General features: G+C 41.9%; 1 protein-coding gene across 1 annotated transcript in view; it reads right to left on the reverse strand.

Annotated features, from left to right (window-relative positions):
• MTOR (mechanistic target of rapamycin kinase) overlaps positions 1–19,494 on the reverse strand; it is a 119,009-nt gene that overhangs the window by 82,531 nt on the left and 16,984 nt on the right. The window contains exons 13-22 of the mRNA XM_070474281.1: positions 19,071–19,276; positions 17,139–17,261; positions 16,268–16,357; positions 16,052–16,144; positions 15,227–15,361; positions 14,873–15,002; positions 13,259–13,509; positions 3,430–3,516; positions 631–798; positions 17–129 (exon numbers count right to left, since the gene is read on the reverse strand). Of these exons, the coding sequence (XP_070330382.1) occupies positions 17–129; positions 631–798; positions 3,430–3,516; positions 13,259–13,509; positions 14,873–15,002; positions 15,227–15,361; positions 16,052–16,144; positions 16,268–16,357; positions 17,139–17,261; positions 19,071–19,276 (1,396 nt within the window). The remainder of the gene's footprint in view (positions 1–16; positions 130–630; positions 799–3,429; positions 3,517–13,258; positions 13,510–14,872; positions 15,003–15,226; positions 15,362–16,051; positions 16,145–16,267; positions 16,358–17,138; positions 17,262–19,070; positions 19,277–19,494) is intronic.

Raw genomic sequence — 19,494 nt, forward strand, 5'->3', positions numbered from 1 at the left:
GAGGGCAGGTGCTCACTTTCGAGAAGGCAATGGGGCTTCGGGGGCATCAAATAACTTCACGATCGGGGGCAGCAACAAATGCAGATAGTCGTCCAGGTTGGCACCAAACAGCTGGATTGCAGCCAGCAACTGCAAAAAGGAGCAGAGGCATGACGATGAACAAAAACAGTCAGGGAACGAGTCCCTAAGTACACGAAAGGTGGCAGTGGTAAGGCAATTCCAAATTTTGGAGGGACTCCGAACAGACTTTAATGAGTGACTTGGAATTACATTCTCTTGGTAGCACAGTCTCCCCTCATATTGTTTTGCTTATATGTTACTTTGCTTTCTCTGAGCTTACTTCAATTGTAAGGAATCAGTGGCTGGATAATAGAGAAAATTGCTCTGCCATAAACATTTACCAAGATTATCCCATTAAAGGAGACAAAACATAAAGATAATCAAGAGAGGATCAGAAACACTGTATAAGCTGCACACTGTACACTTCAGGTACTGGAGTATTCCCTAGACTCAGTCTTTTAGGCTGAGCACCACCATGTCACTCAGAACAGGGTCTCGTCTCTTAGATGACCAACTGGGGACTCTGATGGACTCTGGAAATCTCTCTAGAGGATGCCCTGGGATACGTACCTTGATGGAGACGATGCGGCCTGAGCTATTGTCATGCATGAAGACACGAAGCATGTGTGGAATCAGCTGAGGCAGGTAGAGCTTAAATTCACCCCCGAGGGCTACCACAATCTGCTCAATGAGGAGAATGATTGTGCTCTGGATGGAGGTATTCATGACCCAGAATTCCTAGGAAGGGGGAAGACAGAGGAGCAAAGTCAGGCCCTTCTGTTGAAATAGGAACCAAGGAACTGAGACAGCTAAAAAGAAGCAGAAATGCAGTGAGCATGGTCTGCCCCACGGAACCCCTTCCCTGTCCTCCGCTCCCCAGGTCCTCCTGTATCCCACATCACAGTAAACAACTCATCTGCATCTCCCTGAAAGCACCAGACTACTTTCATCTTCTGTGCTTCACTCATGCTGCTCTCTGCTTAGATCCCACCTCTTGTTCAGCTAAGCCCCATCTGTCTTTCCAGACCTGACTCAAGTCTCATTTCTACTCAGAAGCCTTTCCTGTCTCCTTCCATCATCCACTGTGGGTCCCTCTGCTCTCCTCTTTCTATCACCTGCAATATTTAATTATTTTTTTGCCATCCTCCCTCTATTCAACTGTAGGCTAGTTAAGGGTATGAAACCTGCTGATCCATCTGTCTCCCTGAATCCAGCAGAACGCCTGGCATACTCCAGCTACCCAAACCCGTTTACAGAATGAACGGACCACCAGCTCTGCAGTGCTCCAGGAGCTCACTAGTTGTCTAGGCTGGCTCTGCTCTGGGTGCCACCTGGGCTCTGCCAGAGGGCGACTCTAGTGTTTATAAGATTTCCTGCTCTTTCTGGATACAGACTTCACTCAATAGCATCTAACATCGGTCCCAAACCATTTTCAGGCCAAGAGAGTGCCACAAAGAGTATTTTTCTACATTCATCCAATTATATCCCACATTAAGTTACTAAAATGAAACCTGGTCAACTGGCTCCAGATCCTGTCTTAGTACTACAAAGCAAGTTGGTCTAATCTCTCATTCCAGGGAAAGCTATCACTTCAAATCAATTCAGAAAGATAGTTGCCTAGTGCCTTATTTAAAAACCTCTAGAGCAGGAGACTTAATGATGGCAACATATGCATATTAGTACTCTTGGTTTTGCTAAGTCATGTCCAACTCTTTGGTGACCCCATGGACTGCAGCCTGTCAGGTTCCTCTGTCCATGGGATTTCCCAGGCAATAATACTGGAGTGGGCTGCCATTTCCTTCTCCAGGGGATCTTCTGGACCCAGGGATTGAACCTTAGTCTCCTGCTTGGCAGGTGGATTCTTTACCACGGAGCCACCAGGGAAGCCTGTTGGGCTTCCATTTATATCAGAGTAGAAGCCAACAACAACAACAACGAAAAGACAACTCCTTTGGGTGAAAGGCTTTAAAAGAAGTCTAAGTGGCTTAGTGGGCCTGCCAATGCAAGAGATGCGGGTTCAATCATTGGGTTGGGAAGATCCGTGGAGAAGGAAATGGTAACCCACTCCAGTATTTTTGCCTGGGAAATCCCACAGACAGAGGAGCCTGGCAGGCTGCAGTCCTTGGGCTCAAAAAGTGTCCAGCATGACTGAGCACGTACACACTACTACTCCTCCTCCTCTCCACTGGAGGACTACCGGGGCTCCTCACAAGGGGTTTCCCCTACCTCAAAGAAGCCAGGGATGTCGGCTGGATCACTGTTCACAAAGCCCTAGCTCTCCCTGGGCTGCAGGGAGCTTACTAAAGCACACTGGATCGAGAGCCAAGGCAAGAGCCCTGTTGCACGTTCTCTATCCTGAAGGGAATGAAAGCTGCATTTGGCAGGTGTAAGGCTCCCTGCCCCAAACCCCTGTGCTTTGGCTGGAAGTCTTTTTTGGGAAGCAAGTCACAGATTACTTCAGCTTTGACCCAAGAGCACACTGATTCCTCCTGTGCCACACCCCACTTCCCTAATTCCATCCGACAGGCTCTTCAACTTCCTGCTGCTTTCACTTATTTATACATATAGGAGTTATTTGGTTCTGAGGACTCATTTTGGGGGAAGTTCCATTTTTGAAGCCAGTCATTTTGATTTTAGTCCTGCAGTCTCCTTCAAGCTGACTACAAAGGGCTGGTATAGAAGAAGAAAAATTACTAGAAGAAGTGTCTTCCAATTTTTTTAGGACACAGCCATCTCTGCAAAGCAACCTCCCCAACAGAGACGCAGCCTCTCCCACTTCAAAACAGAAAAACGATACTACTGTCAATGGGGAGTCCTGTGCGCCTGCTTAAGGCACATCACAGCATCTGGGATGCGAGCCCCCTCTCAGAGGTGACTGCAGTCAGAAGGCGGCAGTCAGGCTGGAGAGGGCAGCAGGGGAAAGCATCACCTTCCTCCTCAGAGTCTGACAAGAGTCCATCGTATTTAATGGCCCAAGGAAGGCTCAATCTCCAGTCCTCTCTTAAGGCCATGGTTTTATAGGCAGTAAGGAAAAGGGCTTTTGTGGGAATAGTGAAGCATGCTGTGATATTAAAGTGAAATTGCTCTGCTGTGTGTGAGGTAAGGAACTCAAGTCTATTTCTGGCAGAACAATTACTTCAGGATTTCTCCTCAGACTTCACACCTTGAACTCTTGTACCTGGGACCCTGTAGCCATGGCCCCTCCACCCCTTCATGATCCGCTGGGATACCATGTTCCACTTTCCATCCTCAGGTTGTAACAGCTCTATGACGACCCATAAGAAACATATCCATATCATCCAAACCTGCTTCCAGACGCTCCCGGACCCAAACCCCAAGGAACAGGCCAAAGCATTCATTTCTACTCACTCTCATGAGTGTGACTATCTCATCCATGTAAGGTCTGATGTGGCTCTTCACAAAGGACACCAACATTCCCAGCTGCTGGAACAGAAACTGAAACAGAGACGAGGTCGGCAAGTTGACACCACAAAGGATATGCAACTCCCAGGCCTACCCAGGGTCCATGTGAACCAATAAAGACAACCGTGGAAGTGGCTTCTATACCACCCTATCTGCTGAGAATAAGTTTTAAAGAACGAAATTTAAAACCATCGGCGAGAATGGTGGTGGGAGCTGAAACAACTGTCAGAGGCTTTACTTGCCAGGTGAGCCAGTTTCTGCTCAGCAGGGGCTTTGAGGCCAGACTAGCTGTTCTGAGCCATTTCTGTTACATACTAGCTTTGTGACCTTCATTTAACTTCTCTGCACTCAGCCTCTTCAGTGGGAAAATGGGAGATAACAGTTCTTATCTCATAGGCCTGGTCTAAGAGTTAAATGTGCTGATACCTGGAAAGCACTAGAACAGGGACACAAATACTGTTAAAAGCCCAGCTAACATCATTTACTGGTGAAGGATTACTAAAAGCGTAATAAAGGACATGAAATTTTTAATTAACCATATATGTATCTTTTATTAATTTAATAAAGTTAATTAACTGTAAATGTATTATTTTGCTTATTTTGTCTGTCTTAATTCACTACCACTTACTTTCTAAAACAAATACATCTAACCATTATGGGCATAATGATTCATTTGTGTTAATTAACTCAATTAATTAGGTCTTAATTAATTAGCTAATTGTGTCTCTAAGACATTGTAAACCAAAACAGCAAGCAAATTGAGGGTGGGATGGGATAAGGAGATTCTATTTAAGCTGGTATCTTGCCACTGTCAAGAGACGCCATTCATGAAATAAAGTTAGGAGTAAGGACAGCTTTGGTAAGAGAAATCCCAGCTCTTTCCAGGTTTAAGATGTCTTCAAGGCATAGTTTTTATTTTGTTATGATCCTTAGATAGTGCTCCATGTCAATATCAAGCAGAAAATTATACTCTAAACCCATGCCCCCAATTTTTATAGCTCTCTGCCTTTGCTGCCCTCCACTAACAAGGATAATTTCATACATATATATTTCCACCCTTATCCACGTTTTAAAACTTGGGTAAGTTTCAAACATAAAATAAAAAGTGCTTCAAATAGTAAGTAATGGGCCTACAGAACTCATTACCTAAAGAAGTGAGATTGACAGGCCTCTTCAATATAGGACTGGGCTCAGAGAGAGTATGGACTAATTCTCCAAGTTCAACAACACCAGTGGATTCTAAGGGGGTTAGAACCCGGTTCCACGTGGGACACAGGCTTGACTCAGGGGAACTATCCCTTCCTAACTCCTGGGCAACTCCTCATAGAACCGCTGCTGACAGTTTCTGTGAAATGGTCCCTATAGTACATTACAGAGATCAAGGGACAGGAGACTCTAAAATACAATGGTTCTTGAGTTAAATTTGTGTGATGCGCAACATGAGAGGAGGTAGAAAGTCTAAGCTGGAGGAAAAGCAGGACATTGCAGATGGCAGGGAGATCAGGGGAAACTTCAAGACAAATGCATCCTGATCATGCTGCCATTTTCCATGAGGTGTCCAGCGGTAGCCTCTCCAGTGGCTGATTCACAGGATATAAATAGGCGGGCCCATCAGCCCCAGGCAGGGAGCCCAAGCAACCACCTCATTTCTTCTCCCTTAGATTCTTTCACAAGCTTTTTTCTCTTTTTCCTCATGACTATTAGTATTTTAAAAGAACACATAGTTTTGTTCCTGAAAATACTTTCCTGGTGGCTCAGATGGTAAAGAGTTCACCTGCAACGCAGGAGACCCCAGTTCGATCTCTGGGTCAGGAAGATCCCCTGGAGAAGGGAATGGCAATCCATTCCAGTATTCTTGCCTGGAGAGTTTACGGACAGAGGAGCCTGGTGAGCTGCAGTCCATGGGGTCACAAAGAGTTGGACACGACTGAATGACTACCACTTTCACTTTGAGATGCCCTCCCAGGTCCCCTTGCTATGAAAAGCCTAAAAATAATGTATAAAAGATGAGAAACACTGAAACCTTTCACATAAAGCCAAACCTTCAAAAAGTTACATATTAAGAAAAATGGTGAAGCCCTCCACCCCCCAAACTGCCCACTGGCAAAAGGAGACAATCTGTCAGTCTTCATGTGAGGTTGAGATAGAAGAAAAAGTCTTCCTAAAAGTGTGTAATTTCAGGCCACACTCACATGATGAGTTTAGAGGATAACTTTTAACTACCTGTGTGGCCTGAGAAACTCTAAGCCAAGAATCTAACTTCAGTTCTCCTGGACCACGTGGTAGAAGCAAATGCAAACCCTCGCTGAAGAGATGCAAGTTCAGAGCATATATTACAGTATTGCTGCTCCAGGGGGAGCCCAGCTGAATATGATGCATGATCCAAAGTTGTAAAAACATACAAGAACAGACTTACAGGCTTGCTGCCAGCATGACTTGGCAAAAACAATAAACAACAGAATTAGACCCATTGAAAATCCTATATATACTGGAATTCAGTTCAATTCAGTCACTCAGTTGTGTCCGACTCTTTGCGACCCCATGGACTGGAGCACTCCAGGCTTCTCTGGAATTAGTGGACAGAGAATATAAAACAGACCTACTTAAAATGCTTAAAGGAATAAGAATGAGCATTTTAAAAAATGAGTTAGGAACAAAGTACTATAAAAATATTAAGCATGTTTGAAAGAACCCAGGATGACTTTAGAAATTATAAAATGTAATAGAAATTAAAACTCAATGACAGATCAAAGACATGGTTAAAGAATCAGTGAAGAGAAAATGGATGTGAAGACACATTCAGAATGCATCTCTGAGAGACAAAGATGAACTACACAATAAGAAACTAAGAGACATGAAGGAGAAAGTGAGATGCCCCAAATATTGAATCAAATTCTGAAAGGAAAAAATAAAAGGATGGAATCTTCATATTCAGAGAGTCCACAATTCCCAACAAGGTAAAAAAGAGAAATGCAAATGCAGATTTGCAGTCCTGAAACCCCAGGACAACAAAAACAATGAGAAGATCTGAAACAGTCACAGAGGAAAGGGAGATGAAATGCAAAGGAATGATAATTTCTCAAGAGCAACAAAAGTAGTCAGAAAAAAGTGGGATAACGTCTACAGCTGAAGGAGAACCCAGAATCGTATTCTCAGCTAAAAAAAGGTTTTAAAAGAGGGTGAAATAAAGATTTTTTTTCAGATAAACAAAAACAGCATTTACTTCAATGGATGCTCAGAAAAGGTATCTGCCTTAGAACAAAAATGACCCTAGGAGGAAGTTCTGAGATGGGAGAAGAAATGAAGTGGCTAATGTGGATAAACAAATATTGTTTGCATAAAATAATATAGTAATGCTTAATTAGGTGTTAAAAAAAGTGATACTACATAATATAAGAGGGAAGGGAGGTACTTTGAGCAGTCATCCCAAGTTCTGTATATTGTTCAGTGAAAAGGATAGATATAATGATTAATTTTAGACTTTGTTAAATAAGATATGCAAGTCAAATTTTATGGGTGAAAAAGATAAATTTGGACCCATTTCTCAATCTGTACACTGGGACATATACCAAAGAGCTCAAAGATCTAAATGTAAAAAGTGAAGCCATTTAAACAAGAAGAAACAGAGGTGAAAACGATGTATACACAAAGCTTTTCATTGCGGGATTATTTTAAATACCAAAGACTGGAAAAAATACAAACAGTCATCAGCAGGGACTGGTCAAATAGCTATGGGACACAATGAAGTCCCATGTGTCTCTAAAGGAATGAAGGCATTTCTCAATACACTGCTATGGTGTGAATTCCAGGCTATGCTGTTGTAAAGCGGGGAAAAAAGCAAGGTTCCGAAGGTTTATATTATGTTACCTTCTGAAGAAAGGAGGTAGCAGACAAATATTTTCTCATATTTTCAATAATAAACAGTGAAAACATAAAATTTAAAAACTGGAAAAGCTGGTTACCTTAGGGGGAAGCGTAGGCAGAATTATAGCACCCCAAAGACTTCCAAATCCTAATTCCTAGACCTGTGAATAAACTACTTTACATGACAAGGGGGGCTTTGGAGGATGTGATTAGGGGGTCAGGGCCCTGAGATACAGAGATTGTCAGGGTGGGCCCAATCTAATTACAGGAGTCCTTAAAAGCAGAGAACCTTTACCTGTTATGTTCAGAAAGACTTGAGGGCAAAAGAAGAGTCAAAGAGATACAGTGTTGCTGACTTTGAAGAAGCAAGGAGGAGGCCAAGGAAGGCAGGCAGCCTCTAGAAGCCAGAAAAGGCAAGGAAAGGGGTTCCCCCAGAGTCTCCAGGAAGGAACACAGCCACAAGGGCTCCCTGACTGCAGTTCAGTGTGATCCCCGTCAGACTTAGGACCCAAAGACCCGGAAGACAGTCAGTCTGTGTCGTTTCAAGCTGCTAGCTGGTGGTAATTTGCTACAGCAATGGTGGGTGACAGAGGAAAGAAGAAACAAGGTATGAGAATGGGGAGAGAAGCTAGTCTTTGCTGAATATATCAATCTCTCCTCTTACAGTTTTGACTTTGCAACTGTGCTAATGTTTTACAAAACTAGAGTGAAAGTTATTTAGAAAAACTCACAAGAAATTTCTAAAAACTGAAAGTAAATAGGAATAAATGAATTTAACTATAAACCAAGTTGGTTTCATATCGCCCAAAGGATTATTTCAAGTGACTCTGAATACAGTATTTTGGTGTATATTCCCAATAGGACACATCTTCAAAACAAAAACAAATTGCAAAAGACCTTGACCCGCACTCAGTAATCATAGTTAACACTTGGTCATTTACAGTTTATATGTATACAAAATACATATTCTTCAAGATAAAACAAGTACTTACAGATCTCAGAACAAAGGAATCAAGATTTTCAGTATAACAGAAAAGAGATACAATATAAAGTTAAAGAAGTAAAAAACAACTCTTTAATCTTAAATTTGAAATATCAGCATTAAGGTATGGATTATTTTTCCTTTTTAAAAACTACATATTTCTAGTTCTGTTCATTGAGAAGGCCTAGAAACAATGACACAGCAGCAGCAAGGAGCATCCTAGCATACAAACTGCTGTCTCTGTGTTCCATCTCTTACTTGAAGAAACCACAGGTCCTTGGAAGTGGCCATGCCCAGGCTGAAGTGTAAGTCTGAAGTATCTTTTTTTTTTTTTTTGCCGGTAAGAAAGAAAGTGATCAAAGACTAAGATCACTGGGCAGTTTAAAAAGAACACAAAGCCAGGTAGATTGAAATAACTAGATCATTAAAAGAAGACTGTCTTCAATGCATAAATCCATGCATGGCAATGATATTCCAAAAAAGTCGAGGGGTTGAGGGGGTTGCCTGGGTCACCTTTGAGAGGTTGTCAGGGACCTGCTTCATTATTCTGAAAAAGCGATAAAAGGAAAGAAGCCTGTGTCTGTTCTGCCCTTCCTGAATGAACTATCCTTTAAATTGACAAAACTGTTGATGACATAAAGCTTTTAATAGATGATTTCTAACTAATAAATCCAGAAGGAATAACAGAATTAGAAAATCACCACTTTGCAACTGTTATTCAAATAACAGTTCTAGGAAACAATAATCCATAAACACTAAAGTGATTGAGATAAAGACTGATGAAGAATGCAGAATCACACCACCTGAATCCTCTGGTTATCCTGCACATCACTAGAAGTGGATCATTTAGAAAATATCTGTTTACTAAATGCCCAAATAGGAAGTATATGGTACCACCTATGAAGTATTTCTTGCCGAAAGAATAAAACCTCAAAATAATCAATCCTCTAAATATTACCAGTCTACAAGAAAAATTAAAAGACATCTTGACAATACAAACAGGCAAATCCAGAATGGAAAATTCTATAGGACAAATGACCTGGTTTCTTCCACAAATACACAGAATGAAAAGAAAAAAAGTGAGGGGAAAAGGAGAAGATATAGAAAGAGAATTAGATGTATCACCCAAGTGCCATGTTATTGGGATTCTGATTTAAATAAGCCAAATATGAAAAGAAAATTTTAAGACAGACAAGGATATCTGAAGAAGAACTGGTATTAGATTACATTAAAGAATTTCATCAATTCATTAATTTTGTAGGTGTTGTAACTGTGGTTATATGGAGAGGGGAGAATTGAATGGTGAAATATTATTTTATCTGGAATTTGCTTTAAAATGCCCCAGAAAAAAAGTGTGTGTGAGTGTGTGAGTGTGTCTAGGGTGGGAGGGGGGCAGGTGATAAGATAAAACCAAATTGATAAGATACTTATAATTGTTGATGAGTATGAGAATTTAATAATATAAGTTGTCTACTTTTTGTTTATGGTTAAAACATTCCACTACAAAATAGAGGGCAAGAGATAAGAAAATGAAAGCTCAATCAAGCCCCGAAAAGAAATGAAAGAAAATACACAAGGTAGGACAAAAATAACATGCTACGTAAGATGGTGGGTATCAACCTAAATTTATCAGCAATCACGATAAATGTAACTAGACTGAATGTACCACTTGAAAGACAGAGATTTTCCAATAGATTAAAAAGTTAATCTAGCTATATTATTATATACATTATTATGAAATACCAAGCAACCTGAAGCAAAAAGTCACAAGACAGTCAAAAGTAAAAAGATAAGAAAAGACACGCATCTCCAAAAAAAGCTGGTATTAACTAAATTAACATAAGGCAAAACAAATCTCAAGGTATTGTCAAAGACAAAAAGGGTCTGTAAAATGACAAAAGATTCAGCTTACCAGGAAGATATGATGATTTAAAATGTGTATGCACCTAATAATATAATCCCCAAATTAACTACACTATGAGAAATTTATAAATCTATCCTTATAAAAGAGAATTTTTATCTCACTTCTCTTAGTACTTGATAGATTAAGCAAACAAATATTAATAATGATATAAAAAATTCAAATACAAGTTCAAATCTAATAACGTATGTAAAATCTTGTGCCTAACATTAGCAAATACACTCTATTCCCAAGTGCAAAGGAAATGTTTGCTGAAAACCAAGCATTAGATGATTAAGGCAGTTTCGGCACACATCAAAGAATCATAAACCCAAAGCAATTGAGTTAGAAACCGATATCCAAGAAAGAAATTTAAAATCCTACATTTGCAAATTAAAATACCCACTTCTAACTAACTTGATGATGAAAGAAGTCATAACAAAAATTAGAAAATACTTACTTTTGAACAGTAATGAAAATGCATTATTATTCAGCAATAAAAAAAGGAATGAACAATCTGAACAACACAGATGAATCTCAAAAAACTGTGTATGCTTCTAATTCTATGAAATGTCCAGAAAAGGCAAATCTACAGAGACAGAAAGTAGGTAAATGGTTGCCTAGGGTTGGGATAGGAATGGAAAATGGCTGCAAACAGGCAGAAGGTTTCTCTCTGGGGTTATGGGAATTTTCTAAAATTAGATTGTAGTGATGTTGCAACTCTGTAAATATACTAAAAATCATTGGATTTTACATGTAAGAAGGACATAAGAAGGATAAATTTTTATGGCATGTAAATTTCACCTCAATAAAGTTTGGAATGCAGCAGCTACATTTAATATCCAAATTAAAATATCCACTTCTAATTTAACTTAGAGTTACATTTACAGCCTTAACAGATTACATTTAGACAAGGAGAGAGATCAACCATCAAGAAACTAATATCTAATAATTCTTTTTAAAAGCAGAAATAAGAAATTAGGAGGAAAGTAATAGTAAAGAGTAGATTAATGAAACAGAAACAAAGATATAAGAGAGAAGAGAAACATGGGACTTCCCTGATAGTCTAATGACTAAGACTCCCAATGCAGAGGACCCAGGTTTGATCGTTGGTCAGGGAACTAGATCCCACATGACACAATTAAGCATTCCTATGTTGTAACTAGATCCCTCATGCTGAAACTAAGATCCAGGGCAGCCAAAAAATAATACACATAAATTTCAAATTTTTTAAAAAAGAAGAGAAACAAAGGCAAAAATTGGTTCTTTAAAAAAGAAAAATACTATGACAAACCTCTACCAAGAAATTAAAATATAAAATAGTGAACAACTTCATACCAATAGATTTTATTATTCAGATGAAACAAATACTTTCTTAGAAAAATGTCACTCAAATTGTCTTAAGAAGAAACAGAAAAGTTAAACAGATCTTCGAAACTGTGGTTGAAAAAAATTATAGGTCAATTCCTCTCAGGAACACAGATGTAAAAATTCTAAATTACATATTAGATAGGAAATCAATGCATTAAAAAAATATCATAACCAAGATGATTTTGACACAAGATATCAAGGGTATTTCAGCATTAAAACATGTATCAGTGTAATTCAACATGTTAATATATTAAAAGAAAAAAAACCAAATGATTATCACAAGATTTTAAAAAAAGGCATTTGATAAAGCTAATACCTATTCATGATAGAAACTCTTTAGCAAATAATACCGTAAGGGAACATTCATAACCTTTAAAAAGGTACCTGTCAAAAACCTACAGCAAACATTATGTTTATTGATGAAATCTTAACTGCAGTCTCATTACATCAGGAACAAGATTAAAGGTTTCCTCTATTACAATCTAATCAACACTATAGTGAAGGTCCTAGGAATACAGTAAAGAAAAGTAACAACAGCTTTACAGACTAAAACAAAAAAGCCAAACTGCTTTTTATTTTCTGCAGACTATATGATTATCTAGAGTGAAAACCTGGGAAAATACACAGGTAACTTATTAGAATTAGTAAGAAATCAATGAGGTTGATTACGTAAAAATAAACTGCACTTGTACACTCCAGAAGCAAAGTTAGAAAATACATTTTCTAAAAAACATACTATCTCCTCTGAATGTACATCAAGTTGACCATATGATCAGAGAAGGAAAACTAATTACTTCCAATATCTTTTAAAGGCAGTACGCTGACTGTATACCCTTGTGGAATATATTCTAAGAACAGTAGGAACTGCAAAGCCACCTTGAACTGTATTCAGTAGGTTTGCCATAGGTAGTGGTACAGGTATGGTAATCACAGAACCACGGTGTGTCCTCTATGGTTTAGAGAAAGAAAAAGACCAAGAGAAAGAGGAAGGGAAAGGGGAAAACTATTCTTTACAGAAAAATGCCAGCTATTAGAAGCAGAAGGAATGAAAGAACTAAAGTCATTACTTTACAAACAGTATGATAACTGATTTCAGCAAGGATCCTCAATGGAGGCTAAAATCACTGGGTGAAAGGTAGCCGGGGAACAGGACAGTCACACAGTCTCAAAGTTATCATCCCACACTCTACTGATGACTGAGGGAAATAGGTAACTTTACATGGAGAGATCTGATGGACACCAACCTTACCACATGCTCAAACTTAGGACCAACAATAACAGGACAAACTGACACTACCACACCCAATAAGAAGTACTGCAACTGCACCTCTGGAGTATTCCCACAAGTGTCTGACTTAAATCTAGTCATGAAGAAGAAATCAGAAATCCACTGTGGATGTTCCATCAGATTACTGGGCTGAACACTAGATTACTGAGAATAACAATGCTGTCCCGTCCCACCAGCCACTCATCTTTTAGCCATTTTGAATGATATGACAGGAAACCGGGCTGAGCTGATGAATCCTGCATGCCTAGGCGTCAGAAGCTCGGGGAAGTAATAGCAAGCAGAATGCACTATAAGGAAGCCAAGGCGCAGACGGACCTTCCACTCAGGCACTGGGCAGGGAGCAACAAGGGTCAGGGGTTTAGGCACTTACTTCCCGGATGGCCCCGTCACAAACCCGAATGACATTCAGGAATGTGGGCATGACCTGGGGCAGGAACTGCACGCACTTGAGCCCCAGGGACTTGAAGATGAAGGTGATGGCCTGGACGACCATGGTGTGGTGGTGAGAGAGGGACTGGTCTCGGAAGATGCGCATCAGGGCCACCATGGACACGGCCGGGTAAAACTCGTCTAGAGGCAGGTTCCCCATGTTGACCAGCATCTCACTGGTGCTGTAGTCAGCTAGGACCAAACAGCGACGAGGGTCATGAGCTACACGCGACTCTGACTGTGGACAAAGCACGGTTAACAACAAACAAAAATCCTCCAGACACTCATTAGCATTCGTATCTCTCTCCCTGCCACATTCTAACAGCACTGGGAATACAGAGTATATTAGGAACCAATGAATAAGCTCTCACCATGAAGGACACACAGTTTTTGGCTTGTCTGTTATCTAAACTATGAAAGCCTAAAACAGTACATGATCAGTTTGCTTTAAATTGCTGTGTTTAATTTAGCTTCTTATCATTCCAATTCACAACTTCGTAGCTGAAACCATCAATAAAAATAATTACTCCCCCAAATGAAAGTAAGGGGGATTAAATTAGGCAAACATCTGTTCAGCAGTTGCTTGGTTCCCCTGGGGAATTCAGCCGAGTTAGCAACAAATGCTACCTGACCTGAACAACAAGGATCTCAAGGACTGGGGGTGGAGGAGGGTATGGAGGGTGCGGGAAGGGGTGTTTAGCAGCACAATAATGACACTGAGAAGCAGAACATCTGAGAGACGGGGTGACACAGTGCTGAGGGTGGAGGAACGCCTGGAGGACATGGCTCAGGCTCTGCTTGACAGCCGCGGGTCTGACAGGATACCATCACAGGCACACTTCTCTAATATATAGAAGAACAACTGAAAGCAGAAGGAGCCCATCCACAGAGTTCAAAACCAAATTATTTTATTTACTTACTTATTTATTTTATTTTGCTGAACTGGTTGGGGAAGCCACTGTAACTTTCCTACTTTCAGATAAGTCTGCCTGATGGACAGTGGGTTAAGTCTAGAAAACCTGCCAGCATCCCCAGGCCCTACCCAATCTCTCAGGCTACTTATCTAAAGGCAAAGAACTCCAGGGCCAGACCACTTGATGGAAAAAGAGCCCTGGATTCGGACTGCTACTAGCTTTTCTATGCCCTGTAAGCCTTGCATCAGATTTCCCTATCAATTAAAACTGGAAGAGTCAGCTCTGCCCTCTTCCTCCTTGGGTGCCATGGGAAGAGAAAACATCAAACAGGCACTAACAAAGAACGACAGATGAACAAAGGTGATGGGGTGAAAATTCACCTCTTTCTCATCAGCACAAAAAGTGAGCAGACATAGTTTGTTAACCCTTAACAAAGAACCTCGGCAAACAGGGAGACTCTAGACACAGCGCCCTTCCTATGATTCAAGAGGAAACTACTGACATTCCACTCAAAAGTCACCAAGTGAATCAGTGAGGGATTATTTCATAGTTATCCAGCACCAGGCTCTTTCTAAACATGGCCAGTGAGGGCTTTGTGAGGCGAGCACTTGGCAAGCCACTCACAGGTCCCCTCAACTTACAAGAATCCTGACTTGACTTGGACTCTGACAGGCTGACGGCAGAAGCGTCCCGGGACTGGTCGATCATGCCAATGTTCACTTTGTGCTTGTAGGGATCCAACGCCCCTAGGAGCCCCAACACGCGGATTGCCTGCGTGAGAAGGGGAGAGGGAAAAGGAAAACATTCATCACAGCACCTGACTACAACAAAACAGTGTCAAGGACACTCCTGTCCCGTTCCCAGCTGCAGGGACAAAACGGAAAGGGAGAGGAAGTCTCATCAACACCGCTGGAGTGCATTAATGCCGCAAACATCTCCCACTCTCTCCACTCTTCCAGCAAGTCTGTAAAGACGAAGTCTGACAAGCTTCCTACCTCCCGCCGTGTACCCTGGTTCTGTTCAGTCTTCAGGAAGTTCAGCAGCACCTCCAGCAACGTGGGGTACTTCCTGTAGGGCTCAACCACGTAGCCAGTGCTAGCCACCAACTGCCCCAGGGTCCACAGAGCCACCTGGACAGGAAAAAGATCACATGACTCATAGAGCCAGTAAGAGAGAAAAGAAAACATACTTCATAGTCTTTGTTAAATGGTTATAACAAAGAGTTAAAGGCTATTACAAGAAAAGAATTAACAGTGAAGACACTAACCATAGACACAAATCCTGAGAGCTGGGACATAAACACAAGGCTACAAACCAATACAACCATCGCTGGATCAAAGGTAAAGAGCAGTCCTGCCTTTCTCAAAGGAAGTACACAGTCCTTCTCACCATGGATGACTGATAGGAGCCTGACCCAAAAGGAAATTAAGGTTGGTCTTACTTTTAGTCTAGGCACCTAATGATCTCAATGACCAAAGTGAAACCAGGGCTGGGGAGGGTGGGCTGGAGCTCTGTTGGCCTCCATAGCCAGAGGCCAAGGCACTCTTTTTCCTTTTTATGGGGCTGGAGCTCTGACGGATGATCTGTAATTCTTTTTTTTTTTTGTCTAGAGGAAATGGCACTGGTTAGCTCTAACACTGACAGCAACTCTGGGTCAGGATGACAGCTAATTCAGGTTCCAAGTCTTTCTTCTTTTTATTAAGTCAACAACTGTTTCCGAGAACCCACTATGTGTTAGCCACTGTTTAGAGACACTAAGGTGACAGAGGTCCCTGGGCTCATGGGCCTGTCCTGTTCAAAGAGGAAGCAGTGTTACTCACCTGCCTTTTGGCCAGCAGAGAGGAGTCTTGGAGCATGTCCATGATGATAATAAAAAGTTCATCAACCCATTTCCTCATTTCGAGGCCACTAACCTACAAAATGAAAAGGAGGTGGCAGACAGCATTAGAAATTATGGCATTAAGAAGTATTCTGACCTCATCAGAGGTATAATCACATTTGTCCCCTCCTATGGAAAAAAACAGTTGTCACCTTACCTGAGCCAATTCTCCTATCGTAGCCAAGACATTATTGATCACACCTGGGTTTGGATCAGGGTCTGGATCTTTCAGTTTCAAAATTAAAGCCTATGGAAAGAAGGTACAAGAAAATGAATGCTGGTGAGAGTTGACTAGGAAACTTCTTTTCACATAAGTAAAGTTCACCCCAGAGACCATCTCAGACACAGATAAATTACTTCTCCGGCTTTATGAATCCATGGTTCCTCTGGAATGTGAATTCTCCTTTCTCTATACTGTATACAGGAAGGAGTAGGAGGGAGCTGGGAGGGAGCTGGGAAGTGCCATGATTTACAAATGTTTCCCATGCCTTTTCTAAACTGCATCTGTGTGACCATGTACCCAGATTCACATAGGTTGTGACACACTTCACATGACTCTTAACATATTCAGATTTGAAGGTTGTCTCGGATAAATATATATTTTTGCCTGTGTCCTGTGGCATATGGGATCTTAGCTACCTGACCAGGGATCGAACCTGTACCTCCTGGACTGGGCATGCAAAGTCTTAGACACTGGACCACCAGGGAAGTCCCACTGCCTCAGATTTTAAAGCTCAATTATTTCTTCACTTTGGGGGAGCTACTTTATGCTGCTATTTTCTCCTCACCAAGCACATTTGGTAATTGATGATGTGCTTGAAACACTACATCAGGAGGAGAGCTCTTTCCTGCAATTGGTGAAATTCTTGGTATTCTTGAGCTTCGGGGGCTTGATGCGGCTCTTGTCCCTGAGTGTGGGACCAAAGAAATGATCTACTTTGTTCAGTGTACCAGTGAACAACGAAACACTCCCTTTGTCCCAAGATGGCCTGGAGAGATAGTACCCATCTCTGTCTGCTGCAGATTACCTTCAGAATAGGCTCCATGTAGGGGCGGATGAGCCGCGGGGCGTTGGAGACCAGGTGGCCCAGCATGCGGGCACTCTGCTCCTTGATTCTTCCAATGCCACTGTGCTCCAGCTCTGTCAGAATCTGTAGGTAAGAAAGGCTCTCTATGGCAGAGGAAACTCAACAGGTGCTGTGTGTCTGAAGGAAGAATGAGGTGGGGACTAGAGGAAGGAACCAGAATTGGGGATACTCCACAAGCAAGGTCATCTCTGCAGCTCACAGAACAGTCCTGGAGACAGCAGTGACAAGAGGAAAAACTGCCTGAAACCAGCCCTTTCTCCATCACGGCCCCTTGGTCCTCTGTGAAACATAGCATTTAACAGTGTAGACAGTCATAGCAGACTGAGAAAACACAGGGCTCACTGTGAACAGGGTTCTGCAAAAATAAAGACTAATGGAAGGGCTCTCTGAAAAAAAACCTTTGCAGATTCCAGTCAGCAAATCACTCAGAGTGGCTATAAATAATAACAATGGAATCAAAGACTGATGATGTTGAAGAAAGAAATACTGAAACTCAGCAGTGGTTCCGGGCACCTCTAGATAAACCTAAACAGGGATCATACCAACAGGATCCCCTTGAATCTTAATGAACAGAGATAACATGTGTGATCTAACCAACCTGATGAAAACACCAGCAAATCAGCATGTTATGCTCCTGGGGACACAGACATAAACAACTTAATATAGACAAACTTCTGGAGAGCTGAAGTTGCCAGAAGGAAACCTCTGCACAGTGGGAAAAGTGAGAAACAAAGCTCTTGTTAACTCAGCTACCCAGAAGAGGAGTCCCCAAGTTAATGTTTCCTCCTAGAGTATTGCTTTAATAATCCCAATTTTCTGGACTGACTTAGTACAGTTTGAGCTGGCAGGCTCAACAATGATTTCTTTTCCTTCCCCAAACTTTACTTATTTCAAAAAGACTTAAAATGATAGGCACCCCTAACACAGGCCGGCAGTTAAGAAATAAACCAGTAAGCTAAAAGCATAAGTGCCAATATACTATTTATTTGTTCACTGATAACTTTATTCACTGTCACTTTAATTATGATAAATTGTGAATAAATGATATTTCTTCAGGGTAAAAGTTACATATATTTATAATTTTCTATGTTTAAGTGCTTTATTTGTTAGAAGCATTTATTTACTTCAAAACAAACCATGGGGAGGGTCACGAAGCTGAGGGTGAGGTAGGGACAGGATGGAGTGAAGGGACGGAAAATGACCAAGTAAGCCATGCTGAGACCCAGAGAGGTGGGTGGAAGTAATGCAAGGCAGGCAGGACTGGACCCCAAGCACTGCTCACAAGGTGACTGGAGAACTTATTCAGGTAGATGAAGACAAAAACCAGGGAACAGGTTTCAGGAGTTCGAGCAGCAAGGTCAACCTGAGGCTCTAGTCCAATCAGCTGAGCCTGGTATCTGGCATTATTGAGGAAAGACAGCCAGGGAGCCAGGGACCACAGGGGCAGTGATAATGAGAAACAGAGCAGGGACCTCTCGGGTGCTCAGCCTCTGTGCCCAGCCTGGCATCAGAGGGAGAATTAGGAGGGGGAGGATAGGGAGGCACTAGGCTGACTGACACCCTCTGCAGCAGATGCAGAAAAGAGCAGCAAGAAATGGATTTGCTGGTGACTTACCAGGAAAAAGAAGAGCTGCATGAGAGGTCAGCCTGGGCCTAGGAGGCCTCCTGTAGTCACACCGACAACAGGCCTATGAGGTGATAAGCACTTGAACCACAATTACCAAGCTGGGAAAACATGTGGACTCTTGGTACCAAATGTGGCTTCTACCAGGAGTCTCAACCCTTCTTCCCCTTCCTCCTCTTTTTCTCCAAACAGTGCTCATAGGAGTGTGCCCTCCCCACCGCCTCGAGGGGTGGCCGTCACACCCTTACCTGGATGAGCATCTTACGCAGGAAGGGCATGACGAAGGCTGGGTTCATGCTGCTGAGTCGGCCCACAGTGCAGATGGCCAGCTCCCGGATCTCAAACACCTGGTCATTCAGAGCCACGAACAGGGCCTGCAGGTTCTCCGCCTGGGCCAGGTGTGCGTCAAAGCGCTCGTCCAGGGATGCCAAGACACAGTAGCGGATGTCGGGGTCTGCAAGAGCAAGTGAGCCTTTCAGTGTCTCCACTCCTTCATCCCTCCAGTCCTTTCCCGGGTCTGCCTCCACTGCCATCAGCCTAGAGAGAGGACTCCAGACACCCTCGTCTCACTGAACTTGTCATTTTCTTTCTCTACTGAAAGGACAAAGATGACAGTTTAAGGCTGATTATCTTAAACAATAGGCTGGCATGGCCAAACCTAACGCCTTGCCA

This window comes from Odocoileus virginianus, chromosome 11 (genome assembly GCF_023699985.2).
Source record: "Odocoileus virginianus isolate 20LAN1187 ecotype Illinois chromosome 11, Ovbor_1.2, whole genome shotgun sequence".
Classification (NCBI taxonomy): Eukaryota; Metazoa; Chordata; class Mammalia; order Artiodactyla; family Cervidae; genus Odocoileus; species Odocoileus virginianus.